The 17,838-nt window shown below is 33.9% G+C and overlaps 1 protein-coding gene across 1 annotated transcript in view; it reads right to left on the reverse strand.

The window, feature by feature from the left end:
• Positions 1–3,391: 3,391 nt before the first annotated feature.
• Positions 3,392–17,838, reverse strand: part of LOC141565378 (putative dimethylaniline monooxygenase [N-oxide-forming] 6) — a 29,281-nt gene continuing 14,834 nt past the window's right edge. Inside the window, exons 5-10 of the mRNA XM_074308340.1 lie at positions 16,193–16,335; positions 13,149–13,348; positions 8,865–9,220; positions 6,390–6,462; positions 4,897–4,899; positions 3,392–3,938 (exon numbers count right to left, since the gene is read on the reverse strand). Of these exons, the coding sequence (XP_074164441.1) occupies positions 3,596–3,938; positions 4,897–4,899; positions 6,390–6,462; positions 8,865–9,220; positions 13,149–13,348; positions 16,193–16,335 (1,118 nt within the window). The 3' untranslated portion in view covers positions 3,392–3,595. The remainder of the gene's footprint in view (positions 3,939–4,896; positions 4,900–6,389; positions 6,463–8,864; positions 9,221–13,148; positions 13,349–16,192; positions 16,336–17,838) is intronic.

A 17,838-nucleotide genomic window follows, 5' to 3' on the forward strand; every position in this document is an offset into this window, starting at 1 on the left:
TTTAACTCAGTTTTGTAATTAGAACCTTATATCTGGGAAGTTTATCCCTTAAGAATTTAAGGAGATAAGAACTAGAGTAGAGTTGAGTTATGTTTCTTGTTGGTTTCATAGCTCAAAAAAATCCAGGAAAACATTACATACTTTAGGTTTTTTAATTGTAAATTAAAATTAGCTGATAGTTTCCACATCAACTATTTCAGACATGACTCTTATGTAATGTTATCCCCCTTAAGAATGCTGTTTTATGAATTAGAGGTCTGCAGCCCCATCATTACTAAACTATACTAAAATGCAGGAAGCATACCAAGAAAAATGTCTGCTGGGTTCCCAAGTGGTGAAGCAACCCCATCTGAAGGTGCTTCTTCTGGACCCATCACTGAAAAGGTCAACTAAACACAGTAGAAGAAAGAGCATTCCACAAAGTGTTGCAAAAATCAAAGTGCTTAAATTTGTTGTCAAGGCAGTAACGGTTTAAAAGTAATATGTATTCTATGTATAATTCTGAGCATTCTAACTTGGATCTTCTCAAAGGTCAATTCCAATAAACTCAGGATGGAAAATGCCAATCACATCCAGAAAGAGAGCCATGGAAACTGAATGTGGATCAAAGCATAATATTTTCACTGTTTTGTTTGTTTGTTTGTTTCTTTCTTTCTTTCTCATGTATTTTTTTTTCTTTTTGGCCTGATATTTCTCACACAACATGACAAATATGGGAATATGTTTAAAAGAATTGTACATGTTTAAATTAGATTGCTTACTGTCTTTGGGAGGGGGGAAATAAAGGAGGAAGAGAGAAAATTTTAGAACAAAAACTTTTACAGAAATGAATGTTGAAATTATCTTTATATGTATTTAGAAAAATAAAATAGTATTGAAAAAAATCTGGCTATTATGAATACTTGAAAATACTCAGTAGAAGAGTGAACAACATTGCACTTTATCAGGATTGTAAATAAGTAGAAATGCAACTGTTATCTAGAAAATAAATCTCTTTAAAATTGGCACCATAAACAAATAATGTTGCTTAATTACAGTTAAACCCCACCAAAATAGCACGGAATTCAATTTTATGATCATTGAGCAACTTGCCCAAGAAATAATGGGCAACCAATTTAAATGATTGGTTATAGTGTTCAAATTCCAGGCCCCACCTTTCTCTTTAACAGAAGGACATCTCAAATGCATCTTGTCCAAAGTAAAGTTAATCATCATCCCCTTAAATCTTCCTTTCTTCCAATTCAATTCAATTGAATTAATGTTTATTCTGTATTTACTATGTGCAAAGTATTGTGCTAGTCAGTATTTGAAGCTAAAAATAAATGGGTTCTCTCTTCAAGGAGTTTGCTATAAAGGTAGGAAAAAATACACAAATTAATATTGTATAAAGAAAATGAGATGAGATTTATTGAAAGGACTCCCCATTTCCTGAGTTGGGTGTATAACCTAGAAGATACTCTAGCGTCTTCCAGAAACACTTCCTCATACTCTGCATCCAACCGTGATTGCCAAGTCTTGTTCATTTAATTTTCAATTATGTTTTAGATCCACGATTGTCTTTCCACCAGCTTGCCCATAACCTCACATCAGACTCTCATATATTACTGCAATAAGTAGTCTTTAGTTTAATCAGTCTCCTTATTTCCAGTTCCTTCCATTATCAATCCATTCTTCACGCAGCAGCCCAAATAATCTTCCTGTGGAATAGATCTGAATACATCACTTCCCTGCCTCAAATAACTGTAGCAGCAGCAGCAACAACAACAAACTATAGTGGTTTTCTATTGTTTCTAGCATAAACTTCTCATTCAGGAATTAGAAACTCTCCCTTAGAAGTAGATATCTTCAACAAAGAGAAGATCTAACTCAGATCCAATTGATCAATGATAGACAGAATCAGCTGCAACCAGAGAAGGAACACTGGGAAATGAGTGTAAACTGTTTGCATTTTTGTTGGTTTTCTTCCCAGGTTATTTTTACCTTCTGAATCCATTTCTTCCTTAGCAACAACAACAGCAAAAAAAAAAAAAAAATTCAATTCTGCACACATATATTGTATCTAGGATATACTATAAGATATTTAATATGTATGGGAATGCCTGCCATCTAGGGGAGGGGGTGGAGGGAAGGAGGGGAAAATTCGGAACATAAGAGAGTACAAGGGATAATGTTGTAAAAAATTACCTATGCATATGTACTGTCAAAAAAAAAAGTTATAATTATAAAATTAATTTTAAAAAATAAAAATTAAAAAAAAGAAACTTTCCCTTAACTGGCTGTCTAATCTTGATTTATTTTCTTCTCTTCCATATATTCTCTGTTTCTGCTAAATGGGACTACCAGCTATTCTTTGAACTTGTCATTGTGTCTCTTATCTCCACAGAAACTGTCCATTCCATTTGGAATGTATTCCTCCACTTCTTCCTTACTTACTGTTACTTCCTCCTAGGTGGCAGCTGATCTAATACTCTGAAACTTCTTAAAGTAATTTGTGTTCTTATATTTACTTCTCTGAGGACATTTTTTAAGCCCTATCACCATCACTTACAATGGAGTAAAAAATACTTTAGGGTTGGGGACTATTCAATTTCAATTTTATCAATGTACACTGTCATAGAAATATACATAGGAGGTACTTATAAATATTTGTTGAATTGAATTAAGTCGCCAAATTTTAAAATAGTCTTTTACTGGAATCCAGCAGTGACATTACCTTGGGGTATACTTGTACTCATTGTGGCTTGTGAAAAAAATTAGCTGGTCTTCAAACAGCTAAATTCAGAGCAAACCCAGTCAGAAACCTAGCACTAATTTTTCTAATTTATTGAGTTATGAGGATCAAGTTTTCTTATATTCAGAAAATGGGGTTTCTCAAAAATCAATCTGTATAAACACTCAGGTGTGTTGGACAGCGCCATTCCCCAGTTTATCAAAACACTGCCAAACATTCTTTAGAGAGCTGAAGACCTCAGTGCTGTGCTTCCTATCATTCAACACCTCTCCTTTTTCCTTCAGAGAAAGTGTGCTGTGCTGGATTTGTAATCAGGGGACTTGGGTTTGAATCTGGTCTACACTTTTTCTCTTCTGTAACATAAGAGAGTTGAACTAGGTGGTCTTTAAGGTTCTTAATTATAAACCTTTGATCCTGTGATCCTGACCACACTGGACTTAACCACACCATCAAGCAGCATACCAGGCTTGCAAAACAAGGTCATATCTTGGGGCAGATATACTTCTGATTCTTTCCAAACACAAGCTCCTATCAAACCAAATAAAGAAGAAGTAGAGAAAACATTTGGAGGAAAATAAATTTCTTATGAATACATTTTTCCTAGTCACTACTTGATTTCATTCTTGATAAAGGAAAGAAATTAATTTCTTATCTGCTAAATCTATAAGAAAGGAATCAAAAGAAAGAAGCTTGGGAAAAGCCAATTATTACATGTTGATTAATGGATTGATTGAACTGAGTGATACCTGTGACTGCTATCTCCTCAGGAGTTCTAGTGCATTTCAAAATGTTTGGATTGTTCTTTGCAGAGGTGGGGATATTAACCTTTGAAAATGTTTTATAAGCCCTGGAAGTGATTAGCTTTTAATAACACATCATCAGAAAAGCTAGAAGGAGTACACAGAGAGAGAGTATTTTAAGCAAATGAAAAAAAGGTTGTGGTCTCTGAGCACCACAGACTATCCTTGTTCTGGTTGGCTTCACTGTCCGGTCCCACTGGGTCAAGATGGCATTTCTGGCTCCATCCCACTTCCCTGGTCCAGTCAGACGAAACTGGTAAGGACTGCAGGGACCAAAGTAAACTTCCACTGCCAGTTTGGGGTCTGTTAGAAAAAGCCACAATATGTTGGGCTTTGTTCCTATAAAGGAAGCAATTTCATCCATATACGTGATGTAATCAGTCTGTAAAGTCTGACTCTGGCCAAATCTAGAAAAAGAAAAGAATATTAGACTTCGAGATGGTATCCAAAAGCACAACTTACCATCTGTCAAATAGAGTAAGGCAGCTAGATGGAACACTGAACTAAGAAGCACTGGGCCTGAAATCAGGAAGATCTGAATTCAAATCGATCCTTAGATACTAGTTGTGTGACCCTGGCAAATCATTTGACTACTCTCTGCTTCAATTTTTTCAATTGTAAATGGATATCATAATAGTACTGACCTCACAGGGTTGTTATGAGGATCACATGAGATAATATTTGTAAAGTGTTTAGCATATTCCCGGCATATAGTAGGCACTGTGTAAAATTAGTTTTTATTTGTATTAATAAACCTTTAAAAATCCATAACTGGAGTTGGAAGGCTAAGGTTCTAATTCCAACTGTTACTTACTAACAATGGGAATATGGGTAAATCAAATAGTAATCTGAACCTAGTTTTTCCTCATTTATAAAACAGCCATAACTATACTGGTCCTTCCTCAGAAAACTGGGACTTTAAAGGAACCACAGAGGCTAACTAGTTCAGATCCTCATTTTGGAGATGAGGCAACTGGAACCCTAAAAGACTGACTTGTCCAAGTTCACTCAGCAAATACTAAACTGGGAGGACTCCAAGTCCAGTATAGTGTTCTACCTCTCTACCTTGTGAGCAAAGTGCCTTATAAACCACAAAGTGCACTTGTAAAATGATTGATTTGAATCTGATGATATCTAAGATCATTCTCAGCTCTCCAGTTTTGTGATTCTTTTACTTCTCCAGGATAAAGTCCTGGAATTTAAAATTCTTCAAACTCTAAACTCAATCTCATTTTCTTAACTAATCTCTCCTTTGTGGACTCAGGATTCCTTTGGTGGAAAATTTAGTCAACAGAATGAACTGTGTACAACAGAAAGATCAAAGAAGAAAATATAGTCAGTAGTGTCTGACTCCAGTTTTGATACCCTCTAGTATCTAGAATCTCGCCCCTTGCATCTGAGGTTGTTAGGTGGTACTGTGGAGTCAGGAAACCCTAAGTTTAAATCTTACCTCACTAACCATCTCCTCATTGGCTATGTGACCTTTCCCAAGGGACTTAATTGCTACTAGCCTCAGTTTCTTGCTTTTAAAAAAGGGGGAATTTTATTTTTAACTCATCTTTTTTAAAAATTTCTCCACTTGATAGTATTTTAATTTTTTCAAATTACATGTAAAGATAATTTTCAGTGTTTGCTTTTATAAAATTTTAAATTCCAGATTTTTTTCTCTACTTTTCTTTCCTTCTCCAAGAGGACAAGCAATATGATGTAAGTTCTACATATACAATCATATTGCACATATTTCCACCTTAATCATGTTGTGATAGAAGAATCAGAACAAAAGAGAAAACACTTTGGGTCTAAGTTTCTTCATCTACAAAATACCAATAATGATACTACCTATCTTTTGGGTGGTTATAAGGCTCAAATTAGATGATATATAAAGTGCTTTGCAAAACTTAAAGCACTATATAAATGCTAGCAATTAAAAACATTACCATGAATGGGGCTTGTTTTTAAAAATATTCTTCAGAAGAAGAGTTCATTTTTTAAGGTCATCATTGTTGTTGTTGTTTGCTTTTTTAAGTTAACCAGGGACTTCCCCACCCAAGGTCCAGCTCCCAGATAATTTTATTTTCATTTTCCTGCTAGCTGTTGACAAATTCAGGAAGTATATCTTGATAATCAGTAAGTGACAGCTAATAATATTTTGAGAAAATGAGTAAATGACTGATCCTAATTTGTTCCAACCACTGCTGAGTAAGTGGTTTGGAAGAGTACTAGCTTTGGAGTCAAAAAATCTATTCAAATGCCAACTTCTTAATTTGCCAGTTGTGTGACTAAGGGCAAGGCCCTCCCTTCACTTCTAAGCCAGGCGTGATCTCTTATTATATATACATCCAGGTGTGATCTATTAATTATTCTTTTAAAACCTTTCTAAAACATCACACTGAAAGGTCACTCCTTTTCTAGGAGCATTAACATGAAAAAAAAAATGCTTTAAATGTGGAGTGTCGAGTCACAAAACTAATTCCTAGTGATCCCTATGTAAACCTTACTCATGGCAATCAATATGTAGATCTGCAGGCTAGGTGGAGCAAAGTAGCATGGTGAAAAGCATTCTGGAGTTGATCCCAGATGACCTAGTTTGAATTCTGGCTCTGCTATTTTACTAGCCAAGTAACAGCAAAATTCACTCTATATCTCTGGTTCTCAGTTTTGTCATCTGTAAAATGAGGGAGTTCTTTCAATTCTTTATCTCTGATCCCATGATCTTGGACATAGAATCTTCTTGTAAGTAGCCTATGAAAATAAATTGTTGTCTCTCTCCATAATGTCTGGGTGTCTTTTATTCTGTTCTTGTGTGTAGACAAAGCTTAACTTCAGGAATTATTTCCTTAATATATGCATTCACCTACCGCTTGAGTTTTTTCCCCATTTTCTCATCAATGTCATCCATCATGGTGCTGAAAGAAGGCAGAGTGCAAGAACCTAGATGGAAATGGAGAAAAAAATGTCCATAAATGATGCCCTCTAAATGAGAACTAGATCAGGGTCTCTGGTTAAATTGTGGTTTTCCTTTTGCTGTACTTTGACTATGACCTATGGATAAGATCTGCTTTATTCAGTCCTACCCTGGTGGCAAAAGCAAATGGTAACCTACAGCAATCTGTTTGCATCTGAAACAATGCCTGAAAATCACTCTATTTGTATGCATACATTCATTGTTGCTAGCTGTAACCCCACCGATGTGCCACAATCAGACTTCTTTACACAATACCTTGTGTTTCACAAGCTATATGTGGTTAAAGACTGGGTCTCATCCCCCCTCTTCCAATGGTACTCTGTGTCCCTAAACACATAGGACTTCTCTGGTTCTATTTGGAGAAAATCCAGAACTTATAGGACATATGAATTATGAGTAATCAACTACATGACAAAGGATCCTTCATGTTCCCAAACTATTCATTACAGAATTTTTTCAAATAGTGATTTTTTGATGCATTTAATAATTTATCTGATTTTCATACACTTTTCTGGAACATAATTCAATTCTATGGTTATTATATATATATATACATATATGTGTATATATTATACATATATCTATCTATATCTATGTGTCTCTCTCATATATATCATGTATACATTTTAAAAATTCAGTCTGGAAGTAATTTCCTTGTGAAAGAACTCCTTCCTATGCAGAAATTTATTTTGCTAATGAAGTTCAGCAACTTGACTGTAACTTCTGAAATCTTAGCAATTTGACTGAAACACCAAGAAAGTGATTTGTCCATAGTCACATAGCACATACAAAAATATATCTAGATATGTGTGTAAATTTATATGCATACATGTACTCCATGATATTATATCTATTTTATATACATATACACATCTATGTGTATACATATATTAATTTATATGTATATATTAAACTGAAAAAAGAATATACCCATGATACCCTTTCAAGTTTAATCTTCATTTTATACATTTTCTTCATCAATATTTAAAATCTAGAAATCATATCTATAACTCTATATATCTACCTATTTGTCTATCTAATCTATCTCAGAAGCAGGATCTGAATCTCATCATTTCTCAGCTCTGGTCATCTTTCTCTTCATTCTCATCCCTTTTCCATTAAAACTTGGACTATGCCCCTAATATCCTGAACTCTGATAGGTCTACACTTCTTTTTTAGTTTTCTCTTATGTGCTACCTTTCCTTTTGATTAGAGGACTGACTTGCTAATTGTATTTATAAGAGTTGTTCTCTTTAAATGTATCTCTTTTCTTATGCTAAATTCTTATGGACTTTACAGAGTTAGGAAAATAAAAGTTAAATAAAGAAATGAACACAAGGCAAGTCCCTCTGAGATCTTAGTTTCTTTATCTCAAAAATGAAGGAGGTGTCTTCCATAGATGATATCTGAGAGCAAGAGCATGGTAGAGCAAGTTTGTACCGGCTCTTGAGAACTAGTTCAAAGTTTTCAGGGTAAGCATTTATTATATATTCCCCCCTACCTATATCCTTAAAATTTAACTTCTCAAACATTACTAAAATTAAATTAATTCAGAAATTAAACTTCAGAAACATAATAAGGAAGGTTCTAGTTGTTATTGTTGATTTCTAGATTTAAATGCCAAAAAAGTGTTAATAATGAAGTTTTAATTTAAAGGTGTGTCATGGTCTTATTTTTTGGGTGGGAAGATTATTAAATGTTTACCAGCATACTTCCGGCTTAAGATCTTTTCAGCTAAAACATTTTATGATTCTGTTATAGGAAGTGAGGTATGTCATCCAAGTACTTTGAGTTCTCAAATAAGATAGGCTTGATTGTTAATGTTATATATGATATGATCTTAATATTAATTATAAAATTAATTATATATTAAGTATATTATATAATTATATAATAATTACTCTATATTCTGTAGAATATATTCTATATGCTCTATCTAGCATTATAGAATATAGAATTATGTTATCATTATTAATTATAGGACATTATAGATTATAGAATATTTTAATATTCTTAGAGTTACCACAGTCAATTTGTTTAACACATTGCCTTCATTCATTCAGGTCTTATTTTCTTTATTTACTCTCATAGAGCCAACTATGTAGCTCCTGAAGGAAGAAGGAAATAGGTTAACAGAGATAGGGGTGAAATTGAAAATTAGATAGATAAAACTAGTGTTTTAAGGGCAACCTTCTTCTGACACTGATTTTTCCTTCAGGATTCATACACACACATATGTGTGTATACATAGACACACTCATATACATGCATATACATATGTGATTTTGTATATATGTACACATGCTCTTGTGGTCTACCTCCAACTTTTCTTGTGAGTCCTTGATATAGAAGCTATGGCGTAGCCTACCTGCAATGACCTTAGCAGCCCAGCGGGCTTGTAGGTCAGTTGTGGGGATGGCAGCACCGAGGGACTGGACAAGTCCAATCACAGCCAGGGTGGGCTTCTCAAGGGGAGGAGGGAAGATGCCTTTATACAGTGTCACTTCATTGTTTCTGCTTTTGATAATTGAATCATCAAGGAAAGGGTAAGCATAGCCATAGCCAGTTGCAAAGATGACCAAGTCAATGGGTCCAAACTCTGTCCCATCCTGAAACACCACGGATGTCTCTGTAAATTCCTTTATATCAGGCTTGATGGATACTGCCCCACAGATGATGCGGGCTGGAAGCTCATCATTGAACACAGGCTCTTTTCTCAAACTTCTGCATAGAAAGGATAAACAAGTGTCCCAGGAATGATAATCTTCCTTTACTTAGGCATCTTATAAAAGTCTTTCAACAATACAGCTGAATTTTAGAGGGCAAAAATGAACATTTGGGCTTATAACGATAATGATAATGTTGATAAACCTTAATATGGTACTTCCTATGCGCCAAGCACTGTACTAAGAACTTACATTTTATCTCATTTGATTCTCATTTGATTCTACTTTTTTTACTCATAATAATTCACAATTCTATTCTCTGTGCTGCTTATATAGGGCATTTGTCCAGCTATTCACCAAACAAATGAGAATAAAAAGGGATTGCTGTTATGAAAGTACCTTGAAACCTAAAATAATGCTGCAACTATAAGGTAACTTCTGTAGCATCCTTACTTATCTGAAGAGAGGGGATTAGCATATGGTAACTTTAGATTTATTTTCTACAGTTTAATTATAAAACTTGTTGTACTTTTTAAATAGTATTTTATTTTTCCCCAATTACATGTAAAAATAATTTTTGATATTCATTTTGAAAATTTGTTGAGTTCTAAATTCTCTCATTTTGTCCTTCTCTTACTCTCATCCCTAAGACACTAAAGCAATATATATGTGCAATCAGCTATCATTTTTTTTGATGCTGCAATTTCACATGTTAAAATCTTCATGACTAACAACAATAACAAAAATATCCAGTATTTATATGGTTATTTAAGGTTTGCAAAACACTTCCCAAATAGTATCTCATTTTTTCCTAACAACAACCCTGTCTGACATGCCCAAGGACAATAACAATAAAAACAATATTTATATGGTGCTTACCATATGTCAAGACACTGGTGTTAAGTGCTTTATAATTATTATCTCATTTGATCCTCACAACAACCCTGAAAGGCAGATGCTATTTTCATCTCCATTTTATAGAGATTAAGTGACTTGCCAAAGGCCTTCAGCTAGTAAATGTCTGACACTAGATTTGAATTCAAGTTTTCCTGGTTCCAAGACTAGAATTCTAACCATTCCATCACTTAGCTTCCTCAAAACTCCAATTTGGCTTGCTTTTAAGGGGATTTTAATGTTTTCCTTTTTCCTCAGAACCCCAAGTCAAGTGAAGCTTTTCAAACCATGGAATTTCTCTTTGTATCTCAGCGGCTGGATGATGTGGTAGATAGAGTTTTGGACTAGAGCTCAGGAAGATCTGAGGTAAAATTCAACCTCAGATACTTCCTAGCTGTGTGATCCTGGGGTAAATCAGTTAACTGTTGTTTGCCTTAGTTTCCTCAATTGTAAAAATGGGGATAATAATATTTGTTTTCCATTGTGGTTATAAGGATTGATTGAGATAATGTTTGTAAAATAAACATTGTACCTGGCCCAAAGTAGGTGCTTAATAAAAACTTATTCCTTTTTTCTTCATCCCTACTTTCATAATTTCAAAATATAAATTTATTTCACCTTTACAAACCATGTAATCCATTTCTTACACCTTAGAAGATAGCAAACAGTAGCTTGCAATATCTTTTTGCTTTTTATGGTGGAAGTATGGCAATATGAGAAGATAGTAAAAAGTAATTTGTGAAAATTTTGATAGTATGATGTAGAGATGGTGAGCTGGCTGCTGTGCCACCTACTGGCTATGTGACTCTGGGCATTTCTCATGAAACTTCAATACTCTAGGCTACTTTCTACCATTCTAACTTTAACCATTTCTAGCATTTCTAACTCTACAGTGTAGAGAATACATGATTTACATCCATAGGGGGAACTCTCTAAGCTAATGAAATATCTGGTAAAATTCCTAATTCAATGAGAAGGGAAATGTAGGAATTTTTTAATGCTGAATTTTCAAAACCAAAACTGACTGCCCAAAAGTTTGTTCAAAGAGGAAGTTTGTCTGTTACAATTATTCTTGGGTATATAAATTGCACAAGGTTTTCAGAACTTAACCATATGAGAAAAATCCAGGCTATTTAAGTTCTGTTTGAATAAAAATAAAATGAAATGAAATGGTAAATGAGCTGTGATTATATTAACTTGATGTACTTCTTTAGCAGAATGCCCTCCCTGAGTTTGTATATGACTTAAGAAGATAAGTCAAGTTAATAAGAATTTTAACAGTATTTTTATATTCCAGACACTGTGTTGATAAGTCCTGAGGAGTTGCTTCATCAGAGAGAGGTTAAAGGACTTTCTTAAATCACATAGTTAATAATGTCAAAAGCAATATTTTTGAACCTAGGTCCACAAAAAAATGAAAAAGCATTGACATATACCAGCCACTGTTCTAAATGCTGGGACTACAAAGAAAAGGGAAAAAAAAAACCATGAGCCCTACTATCAAATTGTGTATACCCTTTGATCTAGCAATAGCACTACTAGGTCTATATCCCAAAGAGATCGTGAAAAGGGGAGAGCACTCACTTGTACAAAAATATTTAGAGTAACTTTTTTATGGTGGAAAAGACTGGGAAATTAAGGGGATGCCCATCAATTGGGAAATGGCTCAACAAATAGTGGTATATGAGTGTAATAGAACACTATTATGCTATAAGAAATGATGAATAGGCAGATTTCAGAGAAACCTGCAAAGAAATGAACTGATGCTGAGTGAAGTGAGCAGAACTACTAGAAAACAATATTGTGTGATGCACTTTGATAGAGTTAGCTCTTCTCAGCAATGCAATGATAAAAGACAATTCCAAAAGATCTATGATGAAAAATGTTATCCTCAACCCAGAGGAAAAAAAAAGTCTGAATACAGAAAAAACATACTATTTTCACTTTTAAATTTTTTTCTTTCTCGTGGTTTTTCCCTTGTGTTTTCAATCTTCTTTCACAACATGACTAATGTAGAAATATCTTTGATATGATTATACAAATATAGCCTATATCAGATTTCTTGCCATCTTGGGAAGGAGAGAGAAAAGAGAGGGAGGGGGAAAATATGAAACTCAAAATCTTATAAAAAGTAAATACTGAAAACTGTCTTTATATATAATTGCTCTTAAGGAGCTCATATTCTAATGAGGGAGATAAAAGGTAAGCAACTACATACAAATAATATCTATTTATTTATCTGACAAAAAATGGAAGTAATATCAGAGGGAAGGTGCTAAGATTAAGGCAAACAGAAGAAAGGTTTCTTATAGAAAGTGGGGCATTTGCTGAAAGATGAAGAAAGCCAGGGAAGTCAGAGCAAAGAGATGAGGAAAGAGAAAATTTCAGATATGGGAAATAGCCAGTGAAAATCCCCAGAATACCTCCCTTTTAAAGTGTAACACTCTATGCCACTACTTTCTCATGAAATAAAAAAGCAAAATGATAAAAGAAAAGAAAATAGTCATTGGCTCTAAAAATTGAATAGAATCCCCAGCTTCAACAAGGGGAAACCATTGTTTAAGAATGTCATATTTTCTTATTTTAAAGAAGGAATGTAATGATTTTTTTCTCAGAAAAGTTAAATTTTTTCTCAATACATATGTAGTCAAAACATGCAAACAATTTTCAAAATAAGTACAAAGGGTAAATGACCACTTAAAAACATGTTCCAGGTCACTAATAATAAGAGAATTAAAACAATCTCAAGTTTTTATATTATATTCTGAAAATTGTCACAGAGGATTTCCTTCGCTACTCCTCTAACATAGGAAAACTCAAGTTTGAAGGAAAATGAAAACACTCTCAGTGAAACTATGAATTGCTCAAGAAAGTCAAAGACAGAAACAAATGTCCAATATATATTATAATACAAATAGCAAATAAATTGTGGTAGCAAATTAATTTGTATGGGTTACTTATGATCCTGGGTTTGTATTATATTGTGCTATATTACCAATCTAATCCTCAAATGGATCTCATTGGTTTGAATCAGGTAAACAGAGAGTTGTAATCATAAACCATCCCCTCATTTTAAAAATTATATATAATACCTATTGGAAGGTATCAGGCCATAGTTCTCATGTTTAAATCGTGAGTTCATCCTCTTAGCATATAACCAATCTGAGACAAAGTTAGGGAGAGAATTCCAGAGAAAGTTTCGGAAACGTGTTATATACACCATATCCCAAGGGTAGCCATCTTCCCAAACACGACTCATTATCCAAGAACCACTTCTGGTGCTAAGAAACACCTGGAGCAGGGGGCAGGGAGGGGAAAAAAAGAAAAGATGATATGTTTCAATGATTAATCTGTGAACAATAGAAAGAGAACATTACAACTATTTCCTGCACATAGATAGAAGTCTTGGAAACTCTTGGAATTAATTAGCAGTAAAAAGCAATTGCTAAAACCAAGTAAGAGAATATCTAGCTTCTTCCAATCATGAAAGTTCACTAGCTAGTATTGGTGTAAACAATAAATACTTAGTGAATTGGATTTATTAATGAACTTTTGAACATTGAATTGAATTCGGTTTGACTAAAATATGAGGGGTATAATATATAACGAAGGTCTATTTTCTATATAGTTTCAGATGGGCTGAGTTTTGAGGGATACTATTATATTCCCTTACAGAGAATTTTGCCTGGATTTGAAAAAAGAGCAGTAGTATTAAATGGGATGACTACCAAATGGATAGAAAAGTGAGACAATGGGTGAAGAGACCTGAGTTCTAGTGTGGGATTCTCTGAGACAACTTGAGTGATTGTAGGCAAGTCAGTTTGTAGAATGAAGGGACTGGACTAATATTAAGAGCATATAAGACTTTTGGAGACATCCTCACAACCATTCTGAACATTTCATATAGTATTATTAGGTTTGATTTTTTAGTAGAACTATGATTTAATTTGCCTGGGCCATTGAGAAGTTAAGTGATCAAGTATGTATCAAGAGAAGTAAGTATCAAGAGGAAGAGCTTAAACCCATGACTTCCTGTCTCTCTATCTACAACATAATTGCCTCTCATTCTCATTTTACTAATGAAGAAACAAAAAAGAGTGTTTGTGTGACCATCCAAGGAGAAAAGGTTAGAAAGTGACAGAAGTGGGTCAGTTATTAATAGCAATATATTTTTACATTTAGATAGTTGTTTTAATATTTACATGTTTTTATACATCTCATTCAAATCTCCACAACTCCATGAAATGTGGGATAAATGTGTACCCATTTTACAGATTAGAAAACTAAGTACAAATTAGTACATGATTTAGATATAAAGAGTTACATAATAAAGAAATTAGAGAAACATGGGAGAAATTACCTGCCAGATCTATGAATTAGTGAAGAATTAATGAACAAACAAGTAATAGATTCACAGGAAGTAAAATGGACACTTTTGATTATATAAAGTCTTTTTTGCATAAGCAAAATCAATTCAGCCTCAAATTAGGTGATTTTCCAGCATTTTTTGTTGCTTTGGTTGGGTCATTTTAGTCATGTCTGATTCTCTATGATACCATTTGGGACTTTCTGAGCAAAGATATGGGAGTAGTTTGCCATTTCTTTCTCCAGCTCATTTCATAGGGCTAAGTGACTTGTACAGGATCACATAACTAGTAAGTGTCTGAGAATGGATTTGAATTCAGATCTTCCTGATTTCTAGGTTGATGCTCCAGCTTGTTAGTATAGTATATAAAGGATCCAGAGAAACCTAACTTGAGATGCTATATGTCCCCCAAAGTTAAGCCCCTTATTTTCACCTACATGTGCTAATCTTGTTTCCATGATGAACCTTCTCTTCCCCCATCCATTTCTCTATTTCTTTAGAAATTCCTTGAGGATATGAACCATGATTTAGATGTCTTTCTTTGTATTTTTTTAACCAGACTTATTTGCTAACTTGCATATAATCACTGTCAGGAAATATGTATTAATTGGCAGAGGGTTTGTAAATTTCCACAAAGCACTGTGGTATAGTAGAGCATGTGTTGAACGTGAAGTCAGGAGAAAACTGTTCAATTTTTTCCTGTGAAACTTATTCCCATGAAGATGGGAGTAATAATGCCCATAATATTTGCTCATGTTATAGAATTGTTGTAAAGATCAAATGAAGAAATCTATGCACAATGCTATACAATCTGAAAGCAATGCCTAAATGCCTTTGACCCAGCAGTGCTACTACTGGGCTTATATCCCAAGGAAATACTAAAGAAGGGAAAGGGACCTGTATGTGCCAAAATGTTTGTGGCAGCTCTTTTCGTAGTGGTCAGAAACTGGAAGAATATCTAAAATATCTAAGACTTAGCTTGGTACCTTGCATGTAGCAGTAGATACTTAATAAAATGTAAGTTAAATAATTTAGTTCTTATTACTAAATGTTCCTTTCTTCTAAAAAATGATGATCAGTCTGCCCCACTTAAATATGACTTCTTTCAGGCATTCTTTGATTATGCATTTTAGGGGAGACACAAAGATAAATAGGCTATTTAGTACACTATCAGAGTTTACAATTTAATCATGGTGACATACAGAAATTTAGAATAAGTGGTAATGATAATTTGTAAAAAGCTGAAATCTGGAGGAAATTTAGGTTGGACTAGAAAAAGTAAGCAGCTAGGTGATGCAGTGGATAGAGTGCTGGACTTGGAGTCAGGAAATCTCATCTTCATGTGTTTGCCTTGTTTCTTATCTGTAAAATGAGGTGGAGAGGAAAATGGCAAACTACTTCAATATTTCTACCAAGAAAACCCTAAATGGGGGTCACAGAAAGTTGGACATAAATGAAAAACCCCTGAACTAGAGAAGGGAACCCCATGGAAAATGTATCATTTGACTTACACCTTCAATTTCAACAGCATGTGAGGCTTTCAACTATGTGAATCTTCAGGAAAATCCTCTGCAGAATCCATTTGCTTATTGGTGTGTATCATCTCACTTAACTTTCCCATAAAAATTTTATTAGGTTGTAAAAGATCAGAAAAGTAGTTGGAATTATTTCTGGATGACGGGGGATGCTCTTGTCATTAACCTCTAGTAATGCATTGGTTAGATTAGAAAGAGTTTAAATTCTTTTCTCAAAGCTTTTTTGTTTCTATACCTGTGATGCCATGTGACTGAGCTCAACAGCAATATCTGATCCAGAATTTCCTAGGCCAATCACAAGAACTTTCTTCCCCTTGAAAGCTTCTGGACCCTTATATTCCCGACTATGGATATAGCTGCCTTGAAACTTTGTTAGTCCTGTGAAAAGAATGTGAAGCAAATTGAATTCCTAGACATTTTCAAAACAGGTTCCTGATTGTCTCCACAATTTCGTGCCATTGGTTCCAGCCTTATTTCCTGCTTCCAAATTTTTCATATATCCTTTTTTCCTCCTTAACCTGCCCATCTTTGATGAGTTGTCTTGTAAGAATTTTGAGGGCATGACTTGGCTTCCATTGCTTGTATTTTTTAATCTCTAATGCTTGGCCCAACATCTGACTCATAGTAAATCTTAATAACTGCTTTTTTCATTCATTTACTTGCCAAAGGCATTATGGAGAAATTAAACTATTTTTGGTTGTACATTTACTTTTAACTTCTAGTTGTCCCCCCCAAAAAAAATTTAAGTCACATCAGTTTTTCCACTTTTTGTTTGATTTTTCTTGCACAACATGACAAATATAGAAATATGATTAAAATAATTATACTTATATAATCTACATCAGATTGCTTACTATCTTGGGAAAGACAGAGGTAAGGAAGGGAGGGAGAAAAAATTTGTAACATGAAGTCTTACAAAAATGAATGTTAGAAAACATATATATTTGGAAAAATAAAATACACTTTTTAAATTTGCAAATTTCTCTATTTAGGTGCTTTCATGATTTCAAATTCTAAATCAAATCTGAAAATAATATTTTAATCTTTTTGTTTGGTCATGTGAGTTATTTAACAAGGCATGAGGAGGAAGAAATCTTTACTTACTACCTACCAATTAATCAGCCAACTAATCAATCAATAAGCATTTCTCGATGTACATTACTACTGGATTCTATGCACTGCATTAGGAGATACAAAGACAAAATAAAAACATTCTCACCCCTAAAGGAGCTTGCACTCTAAATTGTTCTAGAGTGATAGAACAGAGGGATAGGTAGAAATTGAAAAAAAAAAATCCACCAATCATCACCTCATAGAGATCCTTTGTGGAAAACATACAAGAATATTATTACCAAATTTCGAAAACCCCAGATCAAAAAAGAAAATTTTGCAAGAAACAGGAAAAAACCAATTCCAATAAGCAGAGCTATAATTAGAATTGTACAGGACTTATCAGAAGCTACAATAAAAGACCACCAGTCTTGGAATTATATCTACCAACAATCAAAAAAATTAGATCTGTGGCCAAAAATATCATATCCCAGCAAAATTATCCATAATATTCAATGAGAAAAAATGGACATTCAATGAATTTGCAGATTTTCAGGACTTTCTATCAATTAAACCTGAACTTAACAGAAAATTTAACATATAAGTGCCGATATCAAAAATCAATTTCAAGGAGATTATCAGAGAGGACAGTAGATATATATGTAAATGTTACAGGGTACTCAAACAAACCAAGAATCCTTCACAGATTCTGAAGCTTTAAATGGATCTTGGTACTTGTATTTTTGCAGGACAGCATTTCCTCCTAATCCTGAAAGAGACTGTGATTTGCATTTAGGTACAGGAAATCTCCCACATGGAAGTTTTGTACTA

The sequence above is a fragment of the Sminthopsis crassicaudata genome, chromosome 4 (assembly GCF_048593235.1).
Source record: "Sminthopsis crassicaudata isolate SCR6 chromosome 4, ASM4859323v1, whole genome shotgun sequence".
Classification (NCBI taxonomy): domain Eukaryota; kingdom Metazoa; phylum Chordata; class Mammalia; order Dasyuromorphia; family Dasyuridae; genus Sminthopsis; species Sminthopsis crassicaudata.